General features: G+C 44.5%; 3 protein-coding genes across 19 annotated transcripts; 1 reads left to right on the forward strand and 2 right to left on the reverse strand.

The window, feature by feature from the left end:
* Positions 1-61: 61 nt before the first annotated feature.
* LOC120957265 (exportin-1) lies at positions 62-14,090 on the reverse strand. Of its 14 annotated transcripts, XM_049609832.1 has the most exons (13): positions 13,953-14,083; positions 8,943-9,219; positions 8,588-8,841; positions 8,345-8,505; positions 7,668-7,884; positions 5,513-7,426; positions 5,140-5,429; positions 4,947-5,048; positions 4,476-4,853; positions 4,048-4,380; positions 3,572-3,937; positions 3,322-3,508; positions 62-3,242 (listed from the first exon to the last, which is right to left on the reverse strand). In XM_049609832.1, exons 6-12 carry the CDS (start codon positions 7,053-7,055, stop codon positions 3,359-3,361), a joined length of 3,162 nt encoding a protein of 1,053 aa, XP_049465789.1. In that variant the 5' UTR covers positions 7,056-7,426; positions 7,668-7,884; positions 8,345-8,505; positions 8,588-8,841; positions 8,943-9,219; positions 13,953-14,083; the 3' UTR covers positions 62-3,242; positions 3,322-3,358. The 14 variants fall into 14 exon arrangements, with proteins under 14 accessions (XP_049465789.1, XP_049465790.1, XP_049465783.1 ...); XM_049609833.1 differs by having other exon boundaries at positions 62-3,508; positions 13,998-14,090; XM_049609826.1 differs by having other exon boundaries at positions 62-3,508; positions 8,345-8,533; positions 8,609-8,841.
* Positions 14,091-16,629: 2,539 nt separating this feature from the next.
* Positions 16,630-21,584, reverse strand: LOC120957270 (mucin-22). 2 transcript variants are annotated; one of them, XM_040379382.2, is made up of 2 exons: positions 21,114-21,584; positions 16,630-21,032 (listed from the first exon to the last, which is right to left on the reverse strand). In XM_040379382.2, exon 2 carries the CDS (start codon positions 20,861-20,863, stop codon positions 18,644-18,646), a length of 2,220 nt encoding a protein of 739 aa, XP_040235316.2. In that variant the 5' UTR covers positions 20,864-21,032; positions 21,114-21,584; the 3' UTR covers positions 16,630-18,643. The 2 variants fall into 2 exon arrangements, with proteins under 2 accessions (XP_040235316.2, XP_040235317.2); XM_040379383.2 differs by having other exon boundaries at positions 21,108-21,584.
* Positions 21,585-21,857: 273 nt separating this feature from the next.
* On the forward strand, positions 21,858-24,831 carry LOC120957271 (vacuolar fusion protein MON1 homolog A). Of its 3 annotated transcripts, none has more exons than XM_040379384.2 (5): positions 21,858-21,983; positions 22,072-22,809; positions 22,883-23,447; positions 23,531-23,812; positions 23,935-24,831. In XM_040379384.2, exons 2-5 carry the CDS (start codon positions 22,109-22,111, stop codon positions 24,073-24,075), a joined length of 1,689 nt encoding a protein of 562 aa, XP_040235318.1. In that variant the 5' UTR covers positions 21,858-21,983; positions 22,072-22,108; the 3' UTR covers positions 24,076-24,831. The 3 variants fall into 3 exon arrangements, with proteins under 3 accessions (XP_040235318.1, XP_040235319.1, XP_040235320.1); XM_040379386.2 differs by having other exon boundaries at positions 21,865-21,983; positions 22,082-22,809; XM_040379385.2 differs by having other exon boundaries at positions 21,864-22,809.
* Positions 24,832-24,862: the final 31 nt, after the last annotated feature.

The raw sequence follows: 24,862 nt of genomic DNA on the forward strand, positions 1-24,862 counted from the left end.
ACTCCCCCCCCCCCCCCAACCCTTACATCTAATAAAATCAAACACCCAAAACACACATTCGTTCGGTTTCATCGTACTTCTCTGTTTTGTTTTTATTTTGCTGCTTTTTGTTGCACTATTTTTGTTCTTTGTGTTTGCTTCTCTTTTATTGTTACTTTAAACCCTTCTTTTCATGTTCTCACGCACTAACGCACACATACACGCACACACATACACATACGCGCTCGCTTTATTTTGTGTTTGTTTTGTTTTTTTATTCTATGTTGCATTCCACCTGCTTTTGCACTGCTTTTTTTTCTTTTCCCCCTCATTTACTCTCTTTTGTCGTACGTGTGACATGTTTTCATTCAAGGTGTTTTTGTAGGTGTGTGTTAAACATCGTCACACACAGTGCAATTCTACTTCCACCCTTTGCCGAAGAAAGAGCAAGAAGAAAAAAAAAACACATTCACGCTCGCACGCAACAACTTTGCTTAATAATTATTAAAACGAAGAAGTAGAAAGGAAAAGAAAACCCACCACTACTGTTGTGTCCCCAACACACTGTTTTGAAAGGACATTCTCCAGCTTCACCATTCAATGTAAACTCACGCGCGTACACACACACACACACACACACAGACAAACAGACTCACATTCATTCTCCATCATCGCTCGTATATAAACCGCAAACACGCAAACGAAAAAAAGGTGTAATTTGTTCAGTGCACGAACCTGTGATGACCCCCGACGGGGAGAGGGGGTGGGGAGGGGGGTGCACTATCGCTAAGCAGCTTACAATCTACGAAACGGGAGATGCGCGGCGCCCCAACACTACTACTATTAACTGTCTGTTACTACTAGTACCGCGCGTGCTGCAGGAGCACACTTCCGCTTTGTGTGTATGTTATGTTGTGTTGCGTGTGTTTGTTTTGCTTTCAATCCTTTCGATAATTTAGTGCTTGAATAGCGCAAAATGGACTCTCTTTCTCTCTCTATCGGTTAAAAACACATTTACACAAACGCACAAGAAGGGAAGAGTGTTCTCCTCCTCACGTACGATGGTTCGATGATTTGTGGTTGTTGTCGATATTACATTATTAGTCGCGCGCTTTTTAAATGTAAACCCCCTCGCTGGGGATGTGAAATAAATGTGTTCAATGCCATTTGATGCCAAATAACACGCATTATTAGTTGTTGCGTTCTGAATTTACAATTGCGACAATTTCACCCTCGTAGCATGAAGGTTGGATGAAAGGTTAATAGAGAGAAAAAAAACAAGATAATATACAATTTGCATAAACGCTGCTTTTGCTTTCATCTGATCTGCACGCGCCGAATTCCACACTTACATACTAGCTGCACTTAGTGGTGGTTTTCTCTCATGGTGTTTTCACACCGCGACCAATTGTTTGTATTGTATTAAACTACACGGCTCATTTGTGTGTGTGTGTGTGTGATTACACTGTGTACACAACATGGCCCTTGAAACACCCGCTCCTGTCACCTGCCGATGCTTTAAATGGTTAGCTACCAATGCTTTAAAATGCAAAATACTCTCCCTATTTCTATGTGTGACCTGCTAAGCATAGGTTTGTGATAAGGGTCAAACCTATTTTCAAAAATGGGTCTCCATTGGACAGGGAAGAAACGCAAAAATCCATTGCCGTTATATACCACACGAGTAAGGACTACACAAAAATGCACACACACACACACATACACACAAACACAAATCCACACAGTCTTGTTTGTAATGTTCCCCAAAGAAAAGAAAAGAACAACAAAGCTTGTACTCGGGGGAAGGAGAAGGATGCTTGAGGCATCTCTCCAACATTGTAGATTGTTTACATTCTACCGCGTTTTATTTACAAACCGTTCCCTCCCTTGTTGTTGATGCGAACGTAAACGCTTCTGGTATTAGTGGGAATTGGTGCGAACCAATGAGCTGAAACAAGCCCTTGGCAAGCGATTCGCCTGTACCATACACTTTAGGCAAATTTTACAATCCATTTGTGAAACTAATTAATTAATTTGTAAACCAATAAGCCGAAAAGTTATTGTCCTCGTGTGGAGTGTGTTTGAAATGATGCAAGATTTAAAAAAGAACTCTCAAAATTGCCCAACAAACAGCGTCCGCAGTCCGGGATTGTTGCACGAAAAGCAAAACAAAAACACGAAAAAAGAAATTCTTCTGGCCGGCAAATGTTAATGCATTTGAAATGTGTACGGGATAGTGTAAAAATGCTTTAAAACATATAGAATATTTCTTCATTTAGTTGGGCGTTAATAGCCCCAGCCCCACTCCCTAACAAAGGCTGATAATACACGTTTTTCATGTGCAAACCGGTCACAAATGTTTATCATTAGTGTATGTGTGTGTGTGTGTGTGTGTGTGTGTGGGGGGGGGGGGGTCTAAAAGAAGAGAAGAAGCAGCTGCTCGTCGTCTACTCTTAACGCTTCCTACTGACCTTCACCTACAGCAAAACACAGCAGATTCTCCTCCGTGGGTACTACTGTCGGTACATTTTTCAACCAAAGATGCATTATCCTTTGTACATACACATACTACCACCATGCAGTGTGGAGTGCACTAATCCCCTCACCACTACGCATTCATCAATTATCATCAACTCAATACCATACTCGCGCACATCATACACGCTTACATACTACAGTTTAGCACACGCACACACACGCACACACACAAACACGAACACACGAGCGCACACGCACACACTGTTTGTGGTTTAAAAGTAAGATCCTTTCAGGCGTTCAATGGGGGTAGGGTGGTGCTGCCGTTGCTGCAGGCGCAAAATTCCAATTTACTTCCAAAACGACAGAGCAGAACAGAACAAAAAAAAGGAAAAGAAAGAAAATTCTTAAATTCTATGCGCACGCCTGCTGTTTATCCTCCTCTCTTCTCACATGGGTTCAGTGTTGTTGTACGCTTATCGATTCTATCATCATCATCATCATCAGCGTAAGCCGTCCTGTCCTGTTAATGTCCTTAGAGATCGCGCTTTCTCAATTCACGGCCTACTTTTGTCACTAGTGCACACACTTATTATTTGCGATATCGCCCGTCCCCCTCCTTTTCTCGTGCATTTCTCGATGATATTCCCTTATTACGATCACTTTGCTTAGTGAAACACAGTGTATGTGAGAGTGGTGGGTGGTTGTTGTTTTTTCACGATCAATTAAGAATTGCAAGAGAGAGAGAGAGAGAGAGAGAGATCCCCGCAGTAGTTGCCTAGCCATTGCTAGATGGAAAATAAGAAGGATAAGTGGATGGATGAAGGAGGGATGTCGGGGGGACAGACAGCGAAATCGCGGCGGTACCTTTTCTCCCTGTACATTTTGCAGCGCCGCCATCTCTCTATTCGTCCTGCATATCCTCCGGCATTTCGTGCGGATTCATCATGCCCGGAACCGTCATCAGCATGCGTCGTTTTTCTTCCTGTATTTTTTTCAGCTCGTTCTCCCGCTCCTCCAGGTACAAGTCGGAATCGTCTTCCCCGGTCACTTCCTACAAAAGCGCGAAAGTTAATAACTCGTCCGCGTTCGTCCTTTTTGTCCCCAATCTACTCACCTTAATCTGGATCAGGAAATCTCGTAAATGCTCCTTAAATGCGTGTACATCCTGGTCAAGGTTAAACAGGCCGGTGACGAATATCTTGATCTGATTGCCGGTCAGGTGGCTGAAGGCGGACTTGAGCAGCATCGCCACATACTCCTGAATGTTTAGCACGTTGTCGTCCGAGGGTCCGAGCTTGACCGTAATGCGACCGGCTTCCACCAGTGAAAACATGTACGCCAGGATCGTGGCATGGTTTTGCAAGCTTGCCGTGTGCGACGTGTCCGTTACAACGGAGAAGATCTGCATCAGGATATCCGTGTAGTAAGTTTGATAGAAGCTTTGCGCGGCTTGCGGGTGCTGTTCGAGATTTTGCAGCATCTACAATGGGAAAGCAATGGAACAGCAGCGTTAGCAGAAGAGCATACGAGACGTACGATTAAAACGGAGCGGGATTTGTTTTACTTTTTCCAGCTGCCAGCATCACCTACCTGCATAAGTATGTTTAAGCCAGTGTCGGCCACGTTTCGCATCGTGTGCTTGAACGCCCACACGATGGAATCAAACACGAGCTTGAACTGTTCGGGCGGAATGCTCAAGAACGCTTTGAAGCAGTACATGTTGACCGCTTGAAGCAGCTCGTAGAAGTTCGTACGATGCTGTGGGTAGTCTTCGAAGTTTTTGTTGATCATGTCCAGCGTGCAGTCGAACAGCGCGTCAAAGATTTTTGGTATCTCCGGCGTGATCACAGCCTGCAGCCGGTTCACAATCGATGCCATCGTGCTAAGCACAAGCGGTTCTCGTGCATTGGGGACCTTCGTGCGCTGCACAACATACAGAAAGGTACATATTACAGAATGAATGCCCCATCATCATCAGCATGCACCGCACGCAACACCGCTAAGTCCAATATGCTTACCTGATAATCGAACAGCACTGCCTCGAGCAGGGGCGGAATGAAATTTTCCATCACCATCTTCGGATCGTTCGACTTCCATACCCACTCCGAGATGAGCGTCAGCGTTTCCTTCTTCACGACGTGCATCGCCTTTATCAGCGGCTGGTTGTTGATCGACAGTCCGTTCAGCGAAATTGCTTGCGTAATGTTTTCCGACATTATCTTGTACACGTTCAGCATATCGAGATAGATGCGCCCAAGCTGCGAAACGTACGAATGGCCCAGAGCTTTACAAGCACGTACATTCGTTTTAAGTATGCTGCCGAGCTGCTTCACAGCGCCCATGTCCTTCAATATGTCCACGTTCTTGGTCGCTTGTGAGATGATATCGTCCCAAACCTGTTGAAAAGGCAAGGAATTGTCACGTTTAATGAAGGGGATGGGATGCTTGATTTGTCGATCAAGAGACAGCGATTGGATCGTCTAGCTTACCTGATTCGGCAGCATCATATACTTTTCGATCAGAATATCTTGCTGCACCTGGTCGGCCTGAGCAGAGATCATGTATCCGACCGCTTCATAAAACGTATGAACCTGCGAACGAAACCAAACAACACATCAATACGAACTCACACACACAAAACCAACCTATTCTATTATATCCTATGCTCGATTTTCCTCCTACCTGTTGAGGCTGTAGATCGCAAATGATGCTACTCATCGTTGCCAGAATTTCCTCAATGAAGGTGCAGGATTCGTTTGGTTGTAGCTGGACAAAGTGCCGGCGGCATTTGAGCGCTATCTTGATGAAAGTATCACAGGCCATGTCCTGTACACCGTCGTGCGTTTCATGCATAAACTCGAACAGCTTGTTCACGACCGTCTTGAGGAACTTCCAGTGAGCCCGCAAAAAGCGTGGATACTGTCCGACCACGTACATTATGTTGGACGCAATGATAGCCTTGTTGTCTTTGCCTGCCAACGAAAAACAAAATGAAATCGAGGGTTAAAGTCACATAAACGCTCTTTCTAATACAAACACACTTTTCGAAATGTACCTTTTTTGTGCTCGCACAGCCCCAGCAACTCCTTGATGACCGTCACGAGGAAGCGTTTCTCGTCCTCCTCGAAGAACGCGCCGGAGATGGAACCGATCGCCCAGCAGAGCGTGTTCAGGTTCTTCCACGAAAACTCGCTACCGTTCACCTGGTTGTTCAGCTTGTCCGTCATGATGCGCTCCGTGTCGGCATAGTCGAGATGCGTCAGGTAGACAAGTGTTTCGCGCATATTCTTGTACAGATTAATACTATTTGTGTCCTTCATGAACTCGCGTACGACTTCGCCGTTCTCGTTCTCCACCACCAACACCTCCTCCGGTTTGGCCATGCGCGAAATCATGATGTATCGCACCTTCGACAGGATCTTGTGGTAGAAGGTGCGCCGCTGGCTGGAGGTGTGCGCCTCTTTGTACAGTTCGCCGGTCAGGCTGTTCCAGTACTCTAAGCAGATCTTGAAGATTTCCACATCCTCGACCTCGGAAATCATTACCAGATAGTCGAGCGCCTTCAGCACCACCTCCATTGTGTCCCGCTTCTCCACCAGCGTCGCGTGCACCCGCAAAAAGGTGCACAGGAACATGGCCAGGTTCTGCACGAAGCACTGCTCGTCGTCCGACCCGTTCATGTAGATCTGGTTCATGTTCGTGTTCGGCGGTATCATCGTGTCAAACTGCTCCATCGTCTGCTTGAATAAGGCAATGAACACGTGATCGTAGTTCGGCAGCTGCAGGCCCGCAATCTCCGACAGGCACATGATCGTGATGTTGCGAAACATCGGTATCGTCAGAAAGCGACAGACCAGCATGTCGATCAGCTTCGTCTCAAAGATGTAGCCGAGCGGGATCCAGTTGAGAAACTTTAGCAGCGTCTGCAGCGTCGCCGAGATTAGGGGCGCGTTCAGGGAATTCTCCAGCACAAACTGGCACAGCGTGAAGACCTGCGCAAACTCCGAACACATGGTGTCCTTCAGATGTTTCGCCTTCGTTTGCGTGATCTGACCCGAGCAAAAGTCAAACACCTCCTCGCTGAGCAGCTTCAGGATGATCATGTTGTTCTGGCACAGCGTCTCGTTGGTCTTGGACGCGCCGACAATGTCGCTGATGAACGTTTCCCAGTTGTTTGGCCACTCGCGCTTCAGTATCTGCACCAGGATGATGTTCAGCTTGTTTAGGTAAACCTTGTTCGCTTCCATCATTGCCGGATCCTGTGACGTCTTGATGATCAGCCCCACCACATACTTCTTGATGCCTTCGCACTGGTTGCGGGGCAGAATTTTCCAGCGCGTCTTGATCACTTCCTCCAGGATCTGCAGTGCGTAGAATTTCGTCTGCTGGTTCTGTGAAAACTCCAGTATGCTGTCAACGCGCGTCCACGCATCCGGGTGCTCCTTTAGTGTCGTCAGCACCGTCTGAGCGAGGCGCAGCTGTTCGCCGGTGCTATTGTACAAGCATGAGACGATGTTGTCCAGCAGGTCAATGTCAAGCTTTTTCGAAAAGTCCAACAATTGGTTCGCCTCGTCGAGGCGTATCATTGGAATAGCCATCGTTACTGCCGTTCAACCGATTCGCTTGACTGTAGAGTTGAAACAATCGGACTGCACACTTTTATTGATGCAATTGCGTCCTTCTCACAATAATCTTTCACACACTCTTACCACAAACAGTCCGCTATAATATTCAACACATACACACACACATGCACGCTTCTATCCACACGCTGTTGTGTATATACAATACCACACACCTCGAGGATTTGTTCAAACCAAGCGTTGCGCGAGCTTAATTTTTCCAACTTTTCGTCTAAACAAATTCAGCAAATTTTTCCTTTAAAAATGCGCTTCTTGCACACTCTCGTTCACTCGTTCCTTACACGCTTACTGTGCTGCTGGTCCCTTGCAAAACGGTCCTTCCGACACTACAACAGTGGATACAGAGTTTGTAAGAAAAAGAGAGAAAGAAAGATATAACATGTTATTAATAAACGGGTACCGATTGGGGAGAAAGGGGTGATTAACTAATTTATCAATACCGCTCTCTAGCTATTCTAAACAGTGAAAGAATAATATTCTCTAACACAAGTACACCACTCATTCCGCTCTACCGCACTGCTCTCTCTCTCTCTCTCATCTCACTTCCATGCTCACTTTCGCACTCACACATTCTCAAATCAGTCGAGATTGTTGATTTGCTTGACGTCGTCCTTGGTTACGCATTCATCCTTCCGCATTCACCCTCGTTCAGTCGAGGAGTCGATCATTCTACAGTTCCGCTGCAGGGTGACGACAGTGGGGGGGGGGATGGTGATGTTGGTAATGGTGGTGGAGGTTGGTTCGTTGTTCGTTGAAAGGATGCACTGATTTGGGTATTGTCCGTCTAATAGAGACAGAGCAGGATAATTATTTGTGTCGTCCCCAACCGTTACAATCTTGAAAGAGCATACCCTCCCTCTTCGCTCGGAGCATAGTCACATGCAACGAAAAACAAATAAGCGTACAAGCTGCTGTCAAACAATTTACTCACCAGCAGCGTGACGTTAAACACATTTAGCCCTTCCGCCTGCCGTGGGGAGTTATGTTTAACAAATTTAAACTTAATTTCACACAAATCTGTTTTCCAAAATGTATATATTTATACTATCATCTTGACACTCCTTCTGGTTCGTTTGTAATGTTTAGCTTTCATTGCAAAACAAACAAACGTTGCATTTGAAAAAGGAAGCAAAATGATAACAAAAATACTAAGGAGCAGTAAATATCAAGGTATATGTATGTTAGGTAGGGATGATTTTAACTCACTCTAGTTGCCTTATCGGTAAATTACTTGGTTTACGCACCCCTGCAGTGGTTGTTATTATCCTTGCGATCGGGGCTTATTAAATATGAGCTCTCTCCTTTGCACCGTTACCCAGGCAAGTCAAACATAGAAGATGTTGGTCATCAGTCTTGTTCTCTCTTTTGAAGATCGATGGGCACTGTTCGAAGCGGAGCTATATTCCTACACAATCGATGTGTATTTTTTAAACCTTAATTAATGAAAGGATAGACGGGCTAGCTTTAACGTCGAAACTTATACCTACTCGTACGAATAGGACACACACCGCACAGAGTTATGGGAGATTCGAGGTCTCTCTGTTTTCAAATCTCCTCCACGTATACTCGTCGCCGACGTCGGTTTACAGCAAACATTCGCACAATCTCACTCAAACATACCAACCATTATTACTACACAGCAAAACTTGCATACTTCTCACACGCGCACACATTCATGGGTGCTGCAGATGCGTGCCACACTCAACACACTCGTTCACACGGTTTCCCGAGATGCAATAGACTTCGAAAGGAAAATAAAAAGAAAGGATATTGAAGGCGTAAAGCATAAGTTTAAGGAAGGCACGAAGAATGTTCTATCATGCTTTTGGCTCAGAAGCACACCTTAGGACAAGGAACGGAATAGATGGCAGTCCGCCGATTACACTGGTTGTTCCGGTGGGTGCAATATCTCTTCACCAGTTCAGGTAAAATGGTGAACGGGAGAACGAGCGGTAACACACAACACGTCCTCACACACGCCCCCGATGATTGGTGATGATTTTGCGTGGTCCGGGCAAAATATAATCGTCAGAGTGTATCTTTCTTCGCGCCTTTCCTTTCCGCTCGTTTGTCTGTTGTTCTCCCGGTTAACTCGATAGCACATTCACATTCATCAATCCTAAAATGAAAACAAAAAACGAAATAGAAATGTTGAAACATTCAAGATCTGTAAAAAACAATGGGCAAAAATACGTCGGAAAGGATGCTGGGGGATAATACAACAAGTTCGTTCGAGAGTTTACTGTACTACCGTTTCAACAAAGGTACATTGAGAAGGGGAAAGTTCGTGGAACAGGTCCATGTGCAAGTACCTAATTTTGAACTGAAGGCTAAAGACACGCACCGGAAAGTAACAAATTGGTGGTTAGCACGAAATTCTTGAAAGAAAAGCAATTCAACAAGTACTGTGGAAGGTAAATACCATTCCTTGTGTCTTAAGGGAAAAATAAATAATCAACTTGTTATAGTCGCTGTCGCTCATTTTCTCTCTTTCGTCGTAAAATTTAGAAAACGTATGTACCATCATATAAAAGAGGTGTAGTTTTGTTTCATGTGTGATTATTATGTATAATAAAAAGGACGAAATAATCATACAATAGAAAGGGGATTTTCTAGTTTTAATGTTAATATGGATGAGTTAAATATGCAGCTTTAACCAGTCCACATTTGTAGTACGCAATATACATTTCTAAGCGGTTTAAAAACTAAACTAACTAAAAATTAAGTGAACTAAACCGCAACACACATTATAAAATGTAAAATGTGTACTTTTTCATCGACACTTCAACTATTGGATCTCTGTGAAAGACACTCGTAATTATTAGACTGTATATTTTAACTCCTGTTTGATATTACTAATGTACAGTTATCGTTTATAATTAGCAGCTACTTGATACATGTACATGGAGCTGCTGTTTTTTTACTTCCTTCGCTTCTCCATTTCCACCCACATGCACCTTCACCCATGGGTTCGTGTCGGTGGGGTCAGGTAGCGTGTCATAGTGAGTCCGATTCATGCGTAACGCTATCAAAACCTCTGTTTCCTTGCACTACCATCTAAGGGGATGTTGTTTAGCCGACAGTAATCGACATTTATGTTGTCCACCTCAATGGCTTCGCTCGGAACAGGCTGACGTCAGAAGAACTTGCTGAACTCTAACACCACCGTGGCTTTCACTCTACCGTGCTACAGCTATCAATGTCAGAGAGTGAAGCATCATTCATGTGTAAAAAATATTCTTGTAAAAAGAATAAAATAACAATTCTTCGCTCATTCGACTCATTCGCGATGTTCTTTAAGCATTACATCATGAACCCTATATAAACTGAAATGAGACGATTTAATATGTAAACAGAGGTTAAACCGAGCACGCTGGGCAGCTACAATGAAGCCTTTTGCTGCGGCGTCATTAGCAATCTCCGAAAGAACTGACTTGACAGGCTTGATCGGCTTTGTAGAGCTGTTCGCAAGTATTGCAAGTATAATTATGGTTTCGACATGGTGGCGACGAGCTACGATTTCATTGTTATGCAAAATTTGTGCCATTATTAGGTTCACACATCTATGGAAACAAGCTAAAAATTTTTGCAATCATTTGCAAACGCTTTTCAATCCTTTTTATATCTTTTTCTCACTATAGAAGTTTCATATTATACCCTTAAAAGGGTACATATACTAAACTAAGGTTATTTTCCTCTGTATTGCATCCGAAAAACAAAAAAAACGGGTACGACAGTATTTAAAAGGGCAAATAGATATCAGCAAGAAAAACAGTTTAGACCCACCGTTGGTTAGCTACCAACAAATATCTCCAGACAAACTGTACTGGGCCAAAAAACAACGCGACTTCAGCATCGAAATTGTAGTCATGTATACACAAAAAGAGTGATGGAAGCTGAAACTAGCAGCGGCTTCGTCCAAGCGTACCTACACTCTCGTAAAGAGTTGAAAGCAGCAAAGACGCACGGTAAGAGACGCGGGTTAAAACAGCTCATTTCCACACTCATCCTGTTTAGCCATCGGACCTCCTACTAACACCGTACGTACATCATTTCGTTGGACGAGGAAGATGCGCGACCCTTTTCCCGCACAGCATAATATATAAACGCCAGAGCGTTCCAACCAAAAACCACGATGCGTTCGTCCCAAGAAGCGTAGGGCAATTTCCGCTGAGCAATGTGTGTTGGTGAACGAATTTGTGCCGCCGCTAGCCAGCAAGAGCATACATCAGCACATACACACACACACTCACGTGCACACACGTACACACATACATACAGATCGAACGGAGGAGAGCAGCAGCAGCAGCAGCAGCAACAGCAACATAAAGCGCTAAAATTGCGCGCCTCAGCATTGTCTGACCCCGGTCGAAGCATGCCAGCAGAGAGACGCATACATGTACACATAAATACAAGCGGGCAAACAGTTCACCCATTCCACCGAGATATCGGGCCGAACGGTTTTCTGCGCTGCGGGACGGGGAAACGGAACCTGACGCCACAAAACGAATAATGCAAAAATTCGGCGTTATTTGTTTGGGGCGCATTGAAATATTGGCTATGTTTCGATTGAATATTATGCTAGGAACGACGCTCTTTCCATAGCATAGCATAGCATCTGAAAAAAGCAATCGAGAAAAAGCATGTTTAACCCTTCTTCAAACGCTAGAGTAAAACGTTCTGTTGCAGCATGCGGTGCCATTTAACGAGCTGGCTAGAAGAAACAGCCAGACAGTGGTGGACGATACACTACACTCCACACCAGTATACGGTTCTGGCTTTTCTTTTTGTAAAACACCACCACACATACAAACTTTACTCTATTTCCTCTTTCTATGCCATCCATACATACACACACACACGCGTTACAACAGCTGCAACAGCACCTAGCGGCGCTTTTAACAGTGAACTATCTATTTTCTTCTTGTACATTCTCTTGCTGCCATTATTCTGCTCTCTATTTTCCCCCTTGCTCGCTTTTCTTCATTTTCACTACCCTTTCAGCGGGGTATCTCATCTCTTCATCCCATATCCCGGTGGTGGTTGCCCGCAATAGCGGGAGGTTGCGGTTCAAACGCTACTATTGAACAACTATTGAATTGGAAAACTATTCACTATCGAACAAAAAACAATCCACCATAAATACACACACACATAACCAGAAAAATAATTCTTTTTGACCCCCTCTAATTGCAATACATGATCAAAACATTAGCGAGGAACATTTGCATACATCGAGACAAACGGTGTACGGTATAATAAAAAAATCTATGAACACAGCTATTTTACGCTACATCTCTCTTTCTTGCTCTCACTTCTGTCACGCTTGCTCACTGTTTCCGTCGTTATTTTTTCGTCTCTCTTGTGCCACCTTTCAACGCATTTCGCGACAGCCATTTTAACGGAGAACACCACCACTTTCGTACAGCTTCCTGCGCTTCCGCATGTTTCGCACGATGAAATTACCTCATCAGTCTCTTCCGTTCTTTCGCTTTGGTTGTAAAGTTCTCTAAAATATTCCGATCGCATACACTCACGCACACACACACACATACACACAAACGTTCACAATGGTTCCCCGATGAAGCAACATGCCTAGCAAAACCTTAAGCCCACAACGGAGTAATTCCGCCGCTTACTTCGTCATGATCCCCAATGCAAGATAACGGGCCAGGATATTCTAGTTAACATCAAATCTAGAAGCAGCGACTGACTAGAATCGATTGCTGCAAGGGAGCGAGAGAAAAACAAGCGCTATCCGCCACACCGCCGCTTTCACTTCTGCTCCATCTTCCTCCTTCCCTGCTCCCGACAACGTCACCCGTGTCGTCGTTGGTGTCGATTTCATCGTCCATCGTGATAAACCTAACCTACAAAATTTTCACAGCGGCCCATCGTCTTGCAGGACTGACGAGCCAGACATGGGGTACCGCATTACGTCCCACTGACAGTTCCGCCAAATTGTTGCCCTTCATGTGAGCGCGCACACATACGCACATGCACGCTCAAACGTACGAGCCGATCTACGCCAGGAGCCAATTTTACCACATGGAAAAAAGAAAACATTTTTCCTTCATCGAGTGCGGTCCCTGCCATGACCATTGTTCACACAGGCTATGACGTGCTGCAAAATGTCGTGCGACTGGACCGAACAGGGGGGGAGGTAAAACTGGGTCTGGCAACGCAATTGCGACGCATCCGAAAAAAAGTGTACCCTCCACCGACGCGCACCGTGGAAGTGACAGGGCGCACGCACGGTAGGGGCGCGTGGGGTGTGATGTGGATGGAAATTTCCATTTGAGACCTGCGCTTGCCCCCCACTTACGCAGTGTGGCTGGGGTGCTTTTTGTTCAGTTTTTGGATGGAAATTGCCAAACGAAGCTGTTGGTGGACGACATTTGCTTCCATCATCCTCCTCCTCCTGCTGGACAAGACTTTTTCACATACTCGCTCACATGCACACACACACACGCGCGCGTACGCACACACACACGCACACGCACACACAGAGGCACACTATAGGAGCAGGAACATTCCAAGCACACCTTATCGGATGAATCGCGGAACACTTTCAGAAAAAAAGATAGGTTTCTGAATCAACCATCCAAAGATTAATCGAATAGCGGTAACTTGGGAAAGAAGAACAAGTAGAAAATCGTGCGACCACATTTTTTCCGCTTCACCATTCTACATCTCCATTGTGTGGTAATCCCCGCAGCAAGAGCAAACCAGTCAATCACACCGCGGATTGCCTACACGGAGCGCTCAATCTTGCAGCAAGAAACGGTGGCAAACACTTCCGACGTACTTTTTACCCATTAATTGGTGCAAATTTTACAGAAATATTCTTACGTTTTCCAATTCTGTGACAAAGTCAACAAGAACGCATTCACTCACACATCGCAGCACCCAGTTCGCAGTCACACACGCAGCGCACTTTCTTGAAACTCTGTCGCTGAACTTGATGGAACTGTGAAGCAGAAGGTTGGTACGTTGGATGCGTTTTGACAGCGTCATGCAACTGGCCGTTTGACAAGAGGAGGCTCACACACAAGGTGTGTTTATTAAGGAGGTGAATTGTTAGCGCGTTTTCCGGGCGCCATCATTGAGTATTGTTATGTCAAATCGCGTACAATTTTCTATACCCCCCTCCAGCCCTCCCCGATTTTAATACCGGAGCCCCCAGTATTGTTATGTCAAGTCGTGAAATGTCAATTTGCTCTGAAGCACTTCACCTCCTAATATCCATACACCTTGCTCACACATTGGCTACGTAGTGTGCGTGTTTGTATGCCGCGGCTTAAGACGCAAAATACAGGTAAGTGACCCTGATTTAATTCAGTTCTATTAGAAAGCTAATTTAAAGGCGATTGAATGAATCAATACCTCATTTTGAGATCCATTTTTGCATATAAGGAAATAATGAAGTAACCTGCCATGTACAGGCGGTCCCCGAGATACACGGTTAATGGGGACCGAAAACGGCCGCAAAATACCGCGTATCTCGAATTTCCGCGTAAGTCGAATCTCGTGATTTCCAGCTAAAATTTCACTAATTTTCGTGTAATTTTGCAAGTAGGGGGCGGTTTTAGTCACTTTATGAGTTATTTGATATTATTCTGACTGAATATAACAGTTTTAAACTTTTTGAAATAGTTTTCAACATTCGATCGAAATGGAAATTATTTGGCAATATACAATTGATGTGTCAAACCAGTACAATTTGCTCAAAGAACTGTCAAATTTAGAAAACCGCGTATCTCCGAATCCGCGTATAAGAGGTACCGTGTATCTCGGGGACCGCCTGTACTATATTAGCAAACGTCAAATTTAAATAACGTTTCAAAAATACGTTATAACACGATTACTCTTTACGAAAACTTACTTAATTTTTGCTGCTTTTGTTTTCCTTGTGCGTTTGTGTATAAAAAAAAATCATTTCAAGAACATTGCGCTAAATACAACGTGGTCAGAAAAAGATAAACAGCAATAGAGAAAGAAGACACGTTCATTTTAGCAATGAACAGAAACAGGGGAGAGCGCAATCTAGAGCGTAAGGTGCATTTGAGAGAGTTGGTGAGAATACACTGTTTTCCTACTCAGTTTTCAATGTGAACAGCATTATTCTAAACGTTCAAGATGTTTTTCAACAGCTGTCATTATTTGTGACAGCTAGGCTGTTGAAAAAATCTCTTGCGATGGTTGAATAATGCGAATAATGTTGAATAAGATCAGAAACTGATCCGGAAAACAGTGTAATGCTAACAAAACACGGCGATGTGACGAGCATTACATTTATATAGCCAAAAGTAAGCAACTTCAATTAAAAACGAGTAAAAAAACGTGAAATAAAAAGAATAAAAATAGAGGCTCACTGCGAGATCGATTAAAAAAGTTTTGCAGATTTTTAAATGATGCTATTGTATAAAGTCCTATCTGGGGTCAAAGGTCAGCAACGACAATAGCATGGAAGCTGAGTTGCGCGGAAGAATGCTGGCTGCCAACCGGTCATTTTACAGCCTGAAAAATCAGTTCACCTCAAAGAACCTGCCGTGACGGACGAAGCTGGGCTATATAGTACCTATATAGTTCCGGTACTCACATACGCCTCTGAGATATGGACACTGTCCAAATCTGACGAAACCCTCTTAGCCGCGTTCGAGAGGAAGATGCTCAGAAGGATACTTGGCCCCGTATGTGTGGAAGGACAATGGAGGAGCCGCTATAATGACGAGCTATACGAGATGTACGACGACCTCACCGTGTCAAGCTCGCCAGGCTCGGGTGGGCTGGTCATGTTGTACGCATGGAAACGGACTGGCAGACGAAGGCGCAAGACCGTGAGCGGTTTCGGACACTCCTGAGGCAGGCCAAGACCGCAAAGCGGTTGAAGCGCCGGATAAGTAAGTAAATTAGTATTGTATAAAGTGTTTCATTCAAGCGTTTATCCAAGCCCGTGAGACACATTTACGATTCGTACGATGCAGGAACACGTTGAAGATACCGGTTATTTCGGAGCTAAATTTCATGTTTGCAGCAATTTTTTTTTTATTTGTTAATAGAGTGGAGCGCCGTATATCCGGGCTCCTCGGGAGTTGTCCTCGCTCGGATATGCGAATAACATGGATAATGAGTCAAATGACATATTTTTTCACCAATTCCTGAATAATGTTTGGAAAATTATCTTATTTTTTGATAAAAATAACCCAGTTTTAGTAACTTCATGTTTTTCCAATGTGAATATTTGAAATTTACCATGAATTATAGCGTTGTTTTGTGATGACAATGTGCTCTTATAACCACTTTTTCAAATATCCTCCTCATAACGCAATGTCACCTTTGTATTGAACTGTCATTTCTGAACAGCACGGATTAATGGACAGCCGGATAAAAGGTACCCGGAGAAACGGCACTACACTGTATAATAAAATATCTAATTCATCGGTGAGTTTCACAGCCGATAGCGATAGAATTGGAAGAGCCGTTAGTCGCGATTAGACCATGGGAAGAAAATGCAGGACGTTTTACGTATTTATAGTAAACTATAAATTTTATTAGATTTATTTGATGGTTCCGCACACTTACGGCAGACGCAGCTGTGTATCATCTGTGGTATAACAAACGTTTCTTTTTGGCATTCTATTATTTGGCCATGTGTGTGTGTGTCATCTTCTTTGCAGAGGAAAATACACTCGCTACATATTTATGTAGCCGATCTGCTACGATGTTCAGGCCTTTTCATTTCCTAACATGAGATAAATTTAAACTATAAAAATGCTGTTACACATTACGTTCAGCTTTCTCTTAAACAATTAATGTCTCAGTTGAAATATAAAATGAACAAAGTTAACTGATCACTGGTACGGCGGCTTGTTACTTCTGTTTAGCTTTACCGTTTTTCATATCAAACTGTTCTCATCTTTCGGCTTCCAATTACTTATTGGTTAAATTTACAGACAATTTTCTCTATGATTTCTCTATGATTCTCTCTCTCTCTTCCGTGCTGAAGGCTTAAATTCTTACAGAATAATATCTCCTACCTTTTGGGGTTATTTTCAGACCAGCTTGGTTAATTTTTTTTGTCTTCCCTCAGCTGCTCCAATCGAACCCATACGATTCATTGTGCTAGAACCCAGATTAACTGTTACCACTGTTACATCAGCATATTGTTTGGCTACATTCATCGTATCACACATTATACAACATTTCGTTTAGGAGCGCTTTGTGGCGCTTTGTGTTCCTTTATATGTTTATGTATTTTATGAAAATTGTGACGGGTTTGGTTTATAGTGCGGTTGTTTTTCGTCGCAATAACACTGTTAAACGAAACAATGGAGTATATGAGTGATAGAATTTAAATCTGCCCACACTGCGCAGTAACAATCTTTCTGCTTTTGTTTCTCCTTAAATTATGTTTAATTTTTTTTAAATATTTTGTGTAATTTTTGGCGCTTTTTGTCGTACCTTTTCGTCCTGTCTTTGTGCTGTACCGTTTGGTTTGGTTCTTTCTGACCGTTGCGCACTTAATTGTTCGATAACGAAACATACACATCATAGAAATGAAATATGTAGAAATTTAATGTAAAAAATGTCTTCTTATCAACGATGTTTTGAATGGTTCCCTGAACGCATACAATTCCTTTCATAAATCGCGCTTTTTACAAGAATCAATGTAATTCCAATCTTTTGAGCATTAGCACTGTTAATTTTGTTTTTTGTTTGTAATAAAGCTATTCTTTGGAGATATCATTTGTGTAAACATGTTATGATGTTGGCATTATTTCGATTCACTGATTCCGTATTGTAATACAAATACGTTCAGTGAATCGAAATAATGAAGAACAAATTATATGCGGCTTGAAACCAGTGGCGGTTACGGTTTATACAATACATGCATTTGTCTAACATTTGAAAACTGCATACTTTGTATTGTGCTAAATTTTATGTCTCTTCCTTTTTTCACTGTCTTAAGACTAACAACAATTTACGTTATTTTTATCGACATCTAATATGCTATTATAATTCATTTACGTTGCAGCTTACGCTCTCTTTAGCACGGAAAGAGATCGTAATGTGTTCTAAAAAAAGAACAATTAAATTGATTTAATCTAAAGTAAAATTAAATTAAAATCGCTAAAATTGCATAAAATACGCTCAATTTGTTCTATACATCTTTCGTAATGTAGAAAGAGATAAATATGTTATATTAGTAGCAAATGTAACTAGTAAATTAAAATCAATTTAATACAACCACCGAAACAACGAAATCATAAATACCCTTTACAAAAAGGAAAGATTGATTCATAACATGGTTCTCCTGTTCATTAAAATATATAAATTCAGCATCATTTTAAAATCAACTTTGCAAAGCAAGATCATTCCCGGTAAAGTGCAGCTAAGTTGCTGCTTGATAGCTTGAGTGACAGTTGAGCCAAACACTGGGATGGTACTTAGGTCTTGCTAATTGTTTGCTCCTAATTACAATGCCCCAAATTATCAACTAGAATAACGAGCACGGACTCCACTCACTGAGCGTGTTAACCTTAATCGCTTACCGAGTTGCTCTGCCTTGCCAGAGGCGTAACCGTCGAGTTGTGGCGGGTTTTGCGCGATCCTTCACTGTCGAGTTCGGACGAAGGCGTGGTAGAGTTACTGAGTGCCACTGTTTTGTTGAAATCGATCGTCGCGTACCCGAGCGATGCCTTCTTCGGGCTCTCCGGTGGCAGTAAACCGACACTGGTAGGAGTCACATTGCCAGCGCCTGCAGCTCCTTGCGTTCCGCCACTGCACAGGCCCGTGTTGCAGCCCACGCCCGCAACAGACGTGACGCGGTGATCGGATTGGCCTGGGCCAATCGTTCCCAATGCCATACCGCTAGCTGAATTGCACATTCCACCCGGTGCAACGCTGTTCAGATTGATCGCTGCATTGTTGTTGTTATTGTTGTTGAAGTTACTAGCACCGTTTGTGGCGCTAGTAGCAATCGTGTTACCATTGGTCGATCCGCCCGGCACCGTACTAGTCGGCGAAAGAATGCCGGTACCATTCGTGCCAGATCCTGCCGCACCGCTTATGCTATGCGATGAGTTTGACTGATCGAGATCCAGCACGATGTAGTTCACCTTCCGCTGGTTCGCAGCAGTTGCCGTGGGAGTGCACGGTTCCGAGTGGTCTAATGGTAGGTCAACGTTGCTGAAAATATCAGGCTTTGAGCAACGACCACGAAGAAAGACGGCTTTCATTTCACCCGGTTCCAAATTTTCGTAGAACCGATTCGGATCCATCGAAAACTGATTCCCCGGTCCACCTCCGGCACTATTCAGCCGCTGGAACTGGGCGAACACGTTACCGGTCACGATGGTCTGCTGTAGCAAAGGCAACGCTGCCCCATTCGCACTGCCGATGGCGGTTATGGATGTCGGCGTGCGCACGTTTTGATATTGGCACTCGTCGAACGAACCAGTGCTGTTATGGCTATGGTTTGTGTTGTTGTTGTTGTTAGTGATGTTTGAAATCGAAATCAGACTAGAGTTGCTCTTGCTACTGAAAGCGGCCGGTTTTTTACCCTTTGCAGCGCAACCGGAGCCAACCTCGTTGCCAGCAATATTTACATTCATGTACAGTCGCGCCGGATCGATGGCATCTGGCGTCGAGGGTTGCTGCTGATCGTACTCTCCAGCACCGCAAATGAGCGCATCGTTCGGGCCGGCGTTCTGCATACCCGTTGCTACCTCGGAACCAGCTGTGGAGTTCAGCAACGTCGATGTGCCCGGTGCAGGCTCCTGGGGCGGTACGTCCATTGACGTTCGAACCACTCCACCGACGAGCGGGGCCACTATCGGGGCAGCTATGGGATGATGCACGTGATGCTGATGCAGCAGCAGCTGGTGATGCTGATGATGGAGGGAAGCCATCGTCGAATCTTTCATGGGGAACTCCTGGTAGACGTTACTCACGCCCTGATGCACGCTTCCGCTCGTGTGGGACGTGGGCAGCGGATTCAGGGTCGTCACTTCCAGTATGTTGGTCATACTGTTCGGAGAGCCGGGTGATGTTATGTCGGGACTAATAGGGCCACTGCTAACCGAACTGAGCCGTAGTCCTTGCTGAAAGCGGGTGGTAATTGTATGCGGTTGCCCCGTTCCGGAAACGTTCGAACGATTCGGCGTCGGCTCGAGATAGTTGCCCTCCAGTGGGAGCGTGTCCGTGCTACGGCTTTGGTTTGAGTTCGAGTGAATCGTCCCATTCGGGCTAAGCGACTGGCTCGTAGCCATGCCGGTCCGGTTCATCACGAACGTGCACTGCATTTGCTGGCCCTGACCACCACTGCCACTGCTGCGCGTTGCAGTATTATTCTGCGAAACGCTGCGAGCCGCAACCGAGGGCCCATTCGAAGCTACCGGTATCGGGTAGGGATCATTAGGGTTCGTGTTTTCATCGCTGTAGATGCGTCCCTGAATGTAGGCCTGCACAGTGTAAAAGAGCGTTTCCGCCCGTCGACATCGAAAGGCGTAAATACCCTCGCCAGTGGTACAGCGGCGACCGGCCTCAAAGCTGAACTGATCCACGTTGTAGCCGTAGCGGCGCAAACATTTCAACGGCCACTTGGTCGGTTCCTTGCCCTTCCGGTAGAGCGTTAGTTCGACGCGAGTCACTTCCAACTTACCGCTCCACAGCTCCGTCCCATCGTTGTCGATGTTGATCACGTGAAAGATGTTGGAATGGTAGTCCTTGTCGTCCTTCTTCGAATTGATGCAACCCATGTCCCCTAGACTGCGTCTTTTCGGCACTGGTTATCGTGTTTAAGGTTTGCGTCGTTCACGAGGGCCAAGTGGAGGGCCAACGATACCATCAATCCTACGATTCTCGTGGAACACACGTACCCGTTACTCACACACGCAGAGGCTGGCAGCAAAATCGACCAAACAACACCTGCAACAAGGCGGAAAGATTAGCTATGTGCGCGCTACAGCTCGACAATGGAGATTATCGCGCAAACAAACCCACCCCTACCAGTATCAATAGGCGTGATGACAGTGGAAGAGACTAGAAAAAGGGGTGCCACCGTACACAGGTACCAATAGCCATTAGCGAAATTTAGAAACTCGCAGCGCTATCGTCCACTGAAGCCGTAATGTCGAAAGGGCGAGTCCCGATATTCGCAGTCTCTCTATCATCACTGTTGCTGGTTGCCCTCCCAAAAGGTGAACCAATTCCGCTCGGGCAATGGGGTTGGGAACTTTACCAAACACTCAGCGCAAATGTAAACACGCACGTATGCAGACACAACGGTTGCGCAGCTCGATAGCGGAAACAGAACATCATTGCACTGATTTCGAAGATTTCTTTCCGCAAGCGATCACAAAATGAGACAAATTCTTCCCGATTGAAATTCGCACAAAAACAAAGGTTTAGGAAAACGTACGTCTGCTCTTGTTGTCTCGGCAGCAAAGTCAGTTCATGATGGGCACAGCGGGACGGGCACATGGTCATCGTCTGGTACAGCCCGAGGAAAACATTGCCGAAATTGGAACAATTTTTAGTACAAGCAATATAAAATGATATGTGGGTACGAAAGTAAAACTCAATGCCCTGCTATATTGTACGGAAAGCTGTGTGAAGAAAGAAATGTGTGTGTGTTTATGTTTTTATTGAAATAGAAAGTACGGTCCGATTTCGAAGCAAAAACATATCCGCTCATTTAGAACTAGTCGAAACGTCAAACGTGCCAACAAAGATTTAATGTCAAATTATGTTCAACGGGACGGGGTGTGGAGCGGAAGAAAATGTAAATCTATCAAATAATCAGATTGTTTTTCTTCGTGTTTTGGTTTCCCCGCCACGGACGTAATTTGACGATACTACGGATTTCGTGGTTGAAAAGTGAGACTTTTTTAATTAAAGGTGGAAATTTCCGTTTCCCTTACCTGATCTCGATCAATTTTACGTTCTTTTCGTCGTGCCGGGCTAGATACGAATAGATATTAATAGGTACACCGAAGATAAACATGAGCGACCCCAGGCCAGACGGGGTGGATCAGTGCGAGCCGGGAGTGTGCGAAGAAAGTTCGCTGATAACGACGGATTCGTTCGAAGAATTTTCCCACGAAATAAATAGCCTACCGGCGGAAAGTGTGCAGGAAAATCCCACCCACCTGCAGGAACTGGAGGGCAGCCTTGGTGAACGTACCGATGCAGACGAGAAGGCGCGTGAGGACGATCAGGAAAGTGGGTCCGATCGTAGCAATACAGCGAGGGTGCAGGATGACACGGTTACTAATTACCCGGCTGACGGTGGGATGAGCAAATCGAGTTCGTTCAGTAGTGCCAAAAGCAGGGAATTCGATGCATCCACTACTAGTCTTGCTGAAGCAACGGAACCCGGCAGTGGCGGAACTGTTGCGATCGGCACTGAGTTAGATTCGGGTGATTATCTGCACGATACCGAATTTCTAAACCGCAAGCGACACGTCTTCATACTGAGCACGGCGGGCAAACCGATCTACTCGATGCACGGCAATGAAGACAAATTGGCCACCTTGTTCGGAGTGATGCAGGCGCTAGTTAGTTTTATCCAAAGTGGCAACGATACGATCAAATCGATCCATGCTGCCGGTGTAAAGTTTGTGTTTCTAGTTAAATCACCCTTGATTCTGGTGGCGGTTTCGCGGACATCCCACAGCGTGCAACAAATACAACTGCAGCTCACGTAAGGCGAATTGAGATCTGAGAAGAAAACAAAAAGCATGTACCCTTAAATTTTGCATTTTTGCTCTTTTCAGTGACGTGTATAATCAAATTCTTTCCACCCTAACGCTTAGTCATATGATCAAAACGTTCGAGAGGCGAAAAAATTTCGATCTTCGTCGGTTGCTGGCCGGTAGCGAACGGCTGATCGACCATTTGCTGGTCAGTGATAAGTGCGATCGGAAGGTGGTGTCGAATAATCCGTTCAGCTTTATGACGCACTCGGTGCGCATCTTGCCGCTGCAGCCGTCCGTACGAGAAACGGTTGTGTCCGCTATACAGAGCAACTGCGGAAAGATCAAGAACCTGGTGTTTGCAGTATTAATTGCCAACAATAAGCTGATCGCACTGGTGCGCATGAAGAAGTATTTCATTCATCCGGCTGATTTGAGACTCATATTCAACCTGATCGAGTGCTCGGAAAGCTTCAAATCGGCCGAAAGCTGGACACCGCTATGTCTTCCCAAGTTTGACTCGAGCGGATTCCTGCACGCACACGTATCGTACCTGGCCGAAGACTGTCAAGCCTGTTTGCTGCTGTTATCGATTGAGCGGGACGTGTTCTATATCCTATCGGAGGCAAAGCGAAAGATAACTGAGGTATTGTTTGTTCTTAAAACGCTTTGTTTGCTAACATTGTTAATAAGTTATTAATTCCTTTCGATGCTGTTCCTTTTGTGCAGAAACTACGCAGAAGCAATTGCTTGGAAGCAATCAACGATGCAATCAATAACAAAGGCATCAAGCTGTTGAACATTGGCATTCCAGAGATAAGACACTTTCTGTACAAAAGCAAGTCGAACGCTCAGCTACTCTGCTCGGAGCTGACCGTGCCGTACTCGAGCGGGGAACAGTTTAAGCGTCTGGAAGGGATGTACTTTCGGCTACATCATCGCATTCACAACTCTGGCCGCCCCGTCAAGTTGATCTACCAGATGAAGGAAAAGGAAGTGCTGCTTGCTTGGGTAAATATTAGCCTCCTAATACGCTCGTATTGGTTCATTGTTGATTTAAGCAATCAAATTGTTGATGGCCGAAACAGATACGTTGCCTAACACTGGACACTATTTGAATATATTTATTGTAGGTGACGCAGGCATACGAGCTGTTTGTAACGTTTGAGCCGACGGTTGAGAAGAACGAAGTGATAAGTCTTGTGAATAAGCTGCTAAAATGGATCAAGAAGGAGGAAAACAGCTTATTTATCCTTTCTGCACCAACGTTCTAGGAGTCACTTTCTCTGTCGCCTTTGTTGCAGTTCTTTTCGTTCACACCAACAAGCTGGCCGGCAGAGCGAACGTCCTGCATGCAGGATTGAATATATTTCCCAACTTGCTAAAATCCCTTCATTTTTTCCAACATACCATTTCGCCGTGATAGTTGATGTTTAGGTCACGTCCCAGCAGTGTGCAGCACTTGACGAAGGAAGTAGTGGACCGGTAGTTGGGGTATAAGAAAGAGTAAAACATACAAATGGTACGTGGAAGTGAAGGGCAAAGCGAATGATGAGAGCAATTATTATATGGAACGTATTTTGTATATATTTATTTATAATAATAAGCTACTACTGTGACATCTTCGTTGCAATCACTATAGACTGGACGGACGGTGTGTTAATAAGTTATACCAACTAATATCGGTTCATTGTGCCTACGATGAGGAACTGTTCGACGGTTGAGCAGAAAGTTACTTAGGGAAAATGACATAACAAGTAAAACAAACAAACAAAAATATACTAACCCCATAAACCATCTCCCGTCTGTGTCCAGTGGTGTAGTCGGAGATGATTAATACCAAAATGAAGGTTAAAAGAAACTTAGCTAAACGAAAAATATAGCGAAACGTAATGCAATACTCTGAAAGAGAAAAACCAAACTTTAGCATTTTCGACTACTCTATGTCAGCTGGCAGAAGTGAAACATAAAAGACAAACAAACTATTAAAGAATAAAGATCGAAAAAAAAAAAATTATCGAAAACCGTAACACTGGGGTTATTGTTACAAAAGCAGCACTG

This window comes from Anopheles coluzzii, chromosome 3 (genome assembly GCF_943734685.1).
Source record: "Anopheles coluzzii chromosome 3, AcolN3, whole genome shotgun sequence".
In the NCBI taxonomy this organism is placed as follows: Eukaryota; Metazoa; Arthropoda; class Insecta; order Diptera; family Culicidae; genus Anopheles; species Anopheles coluzzii.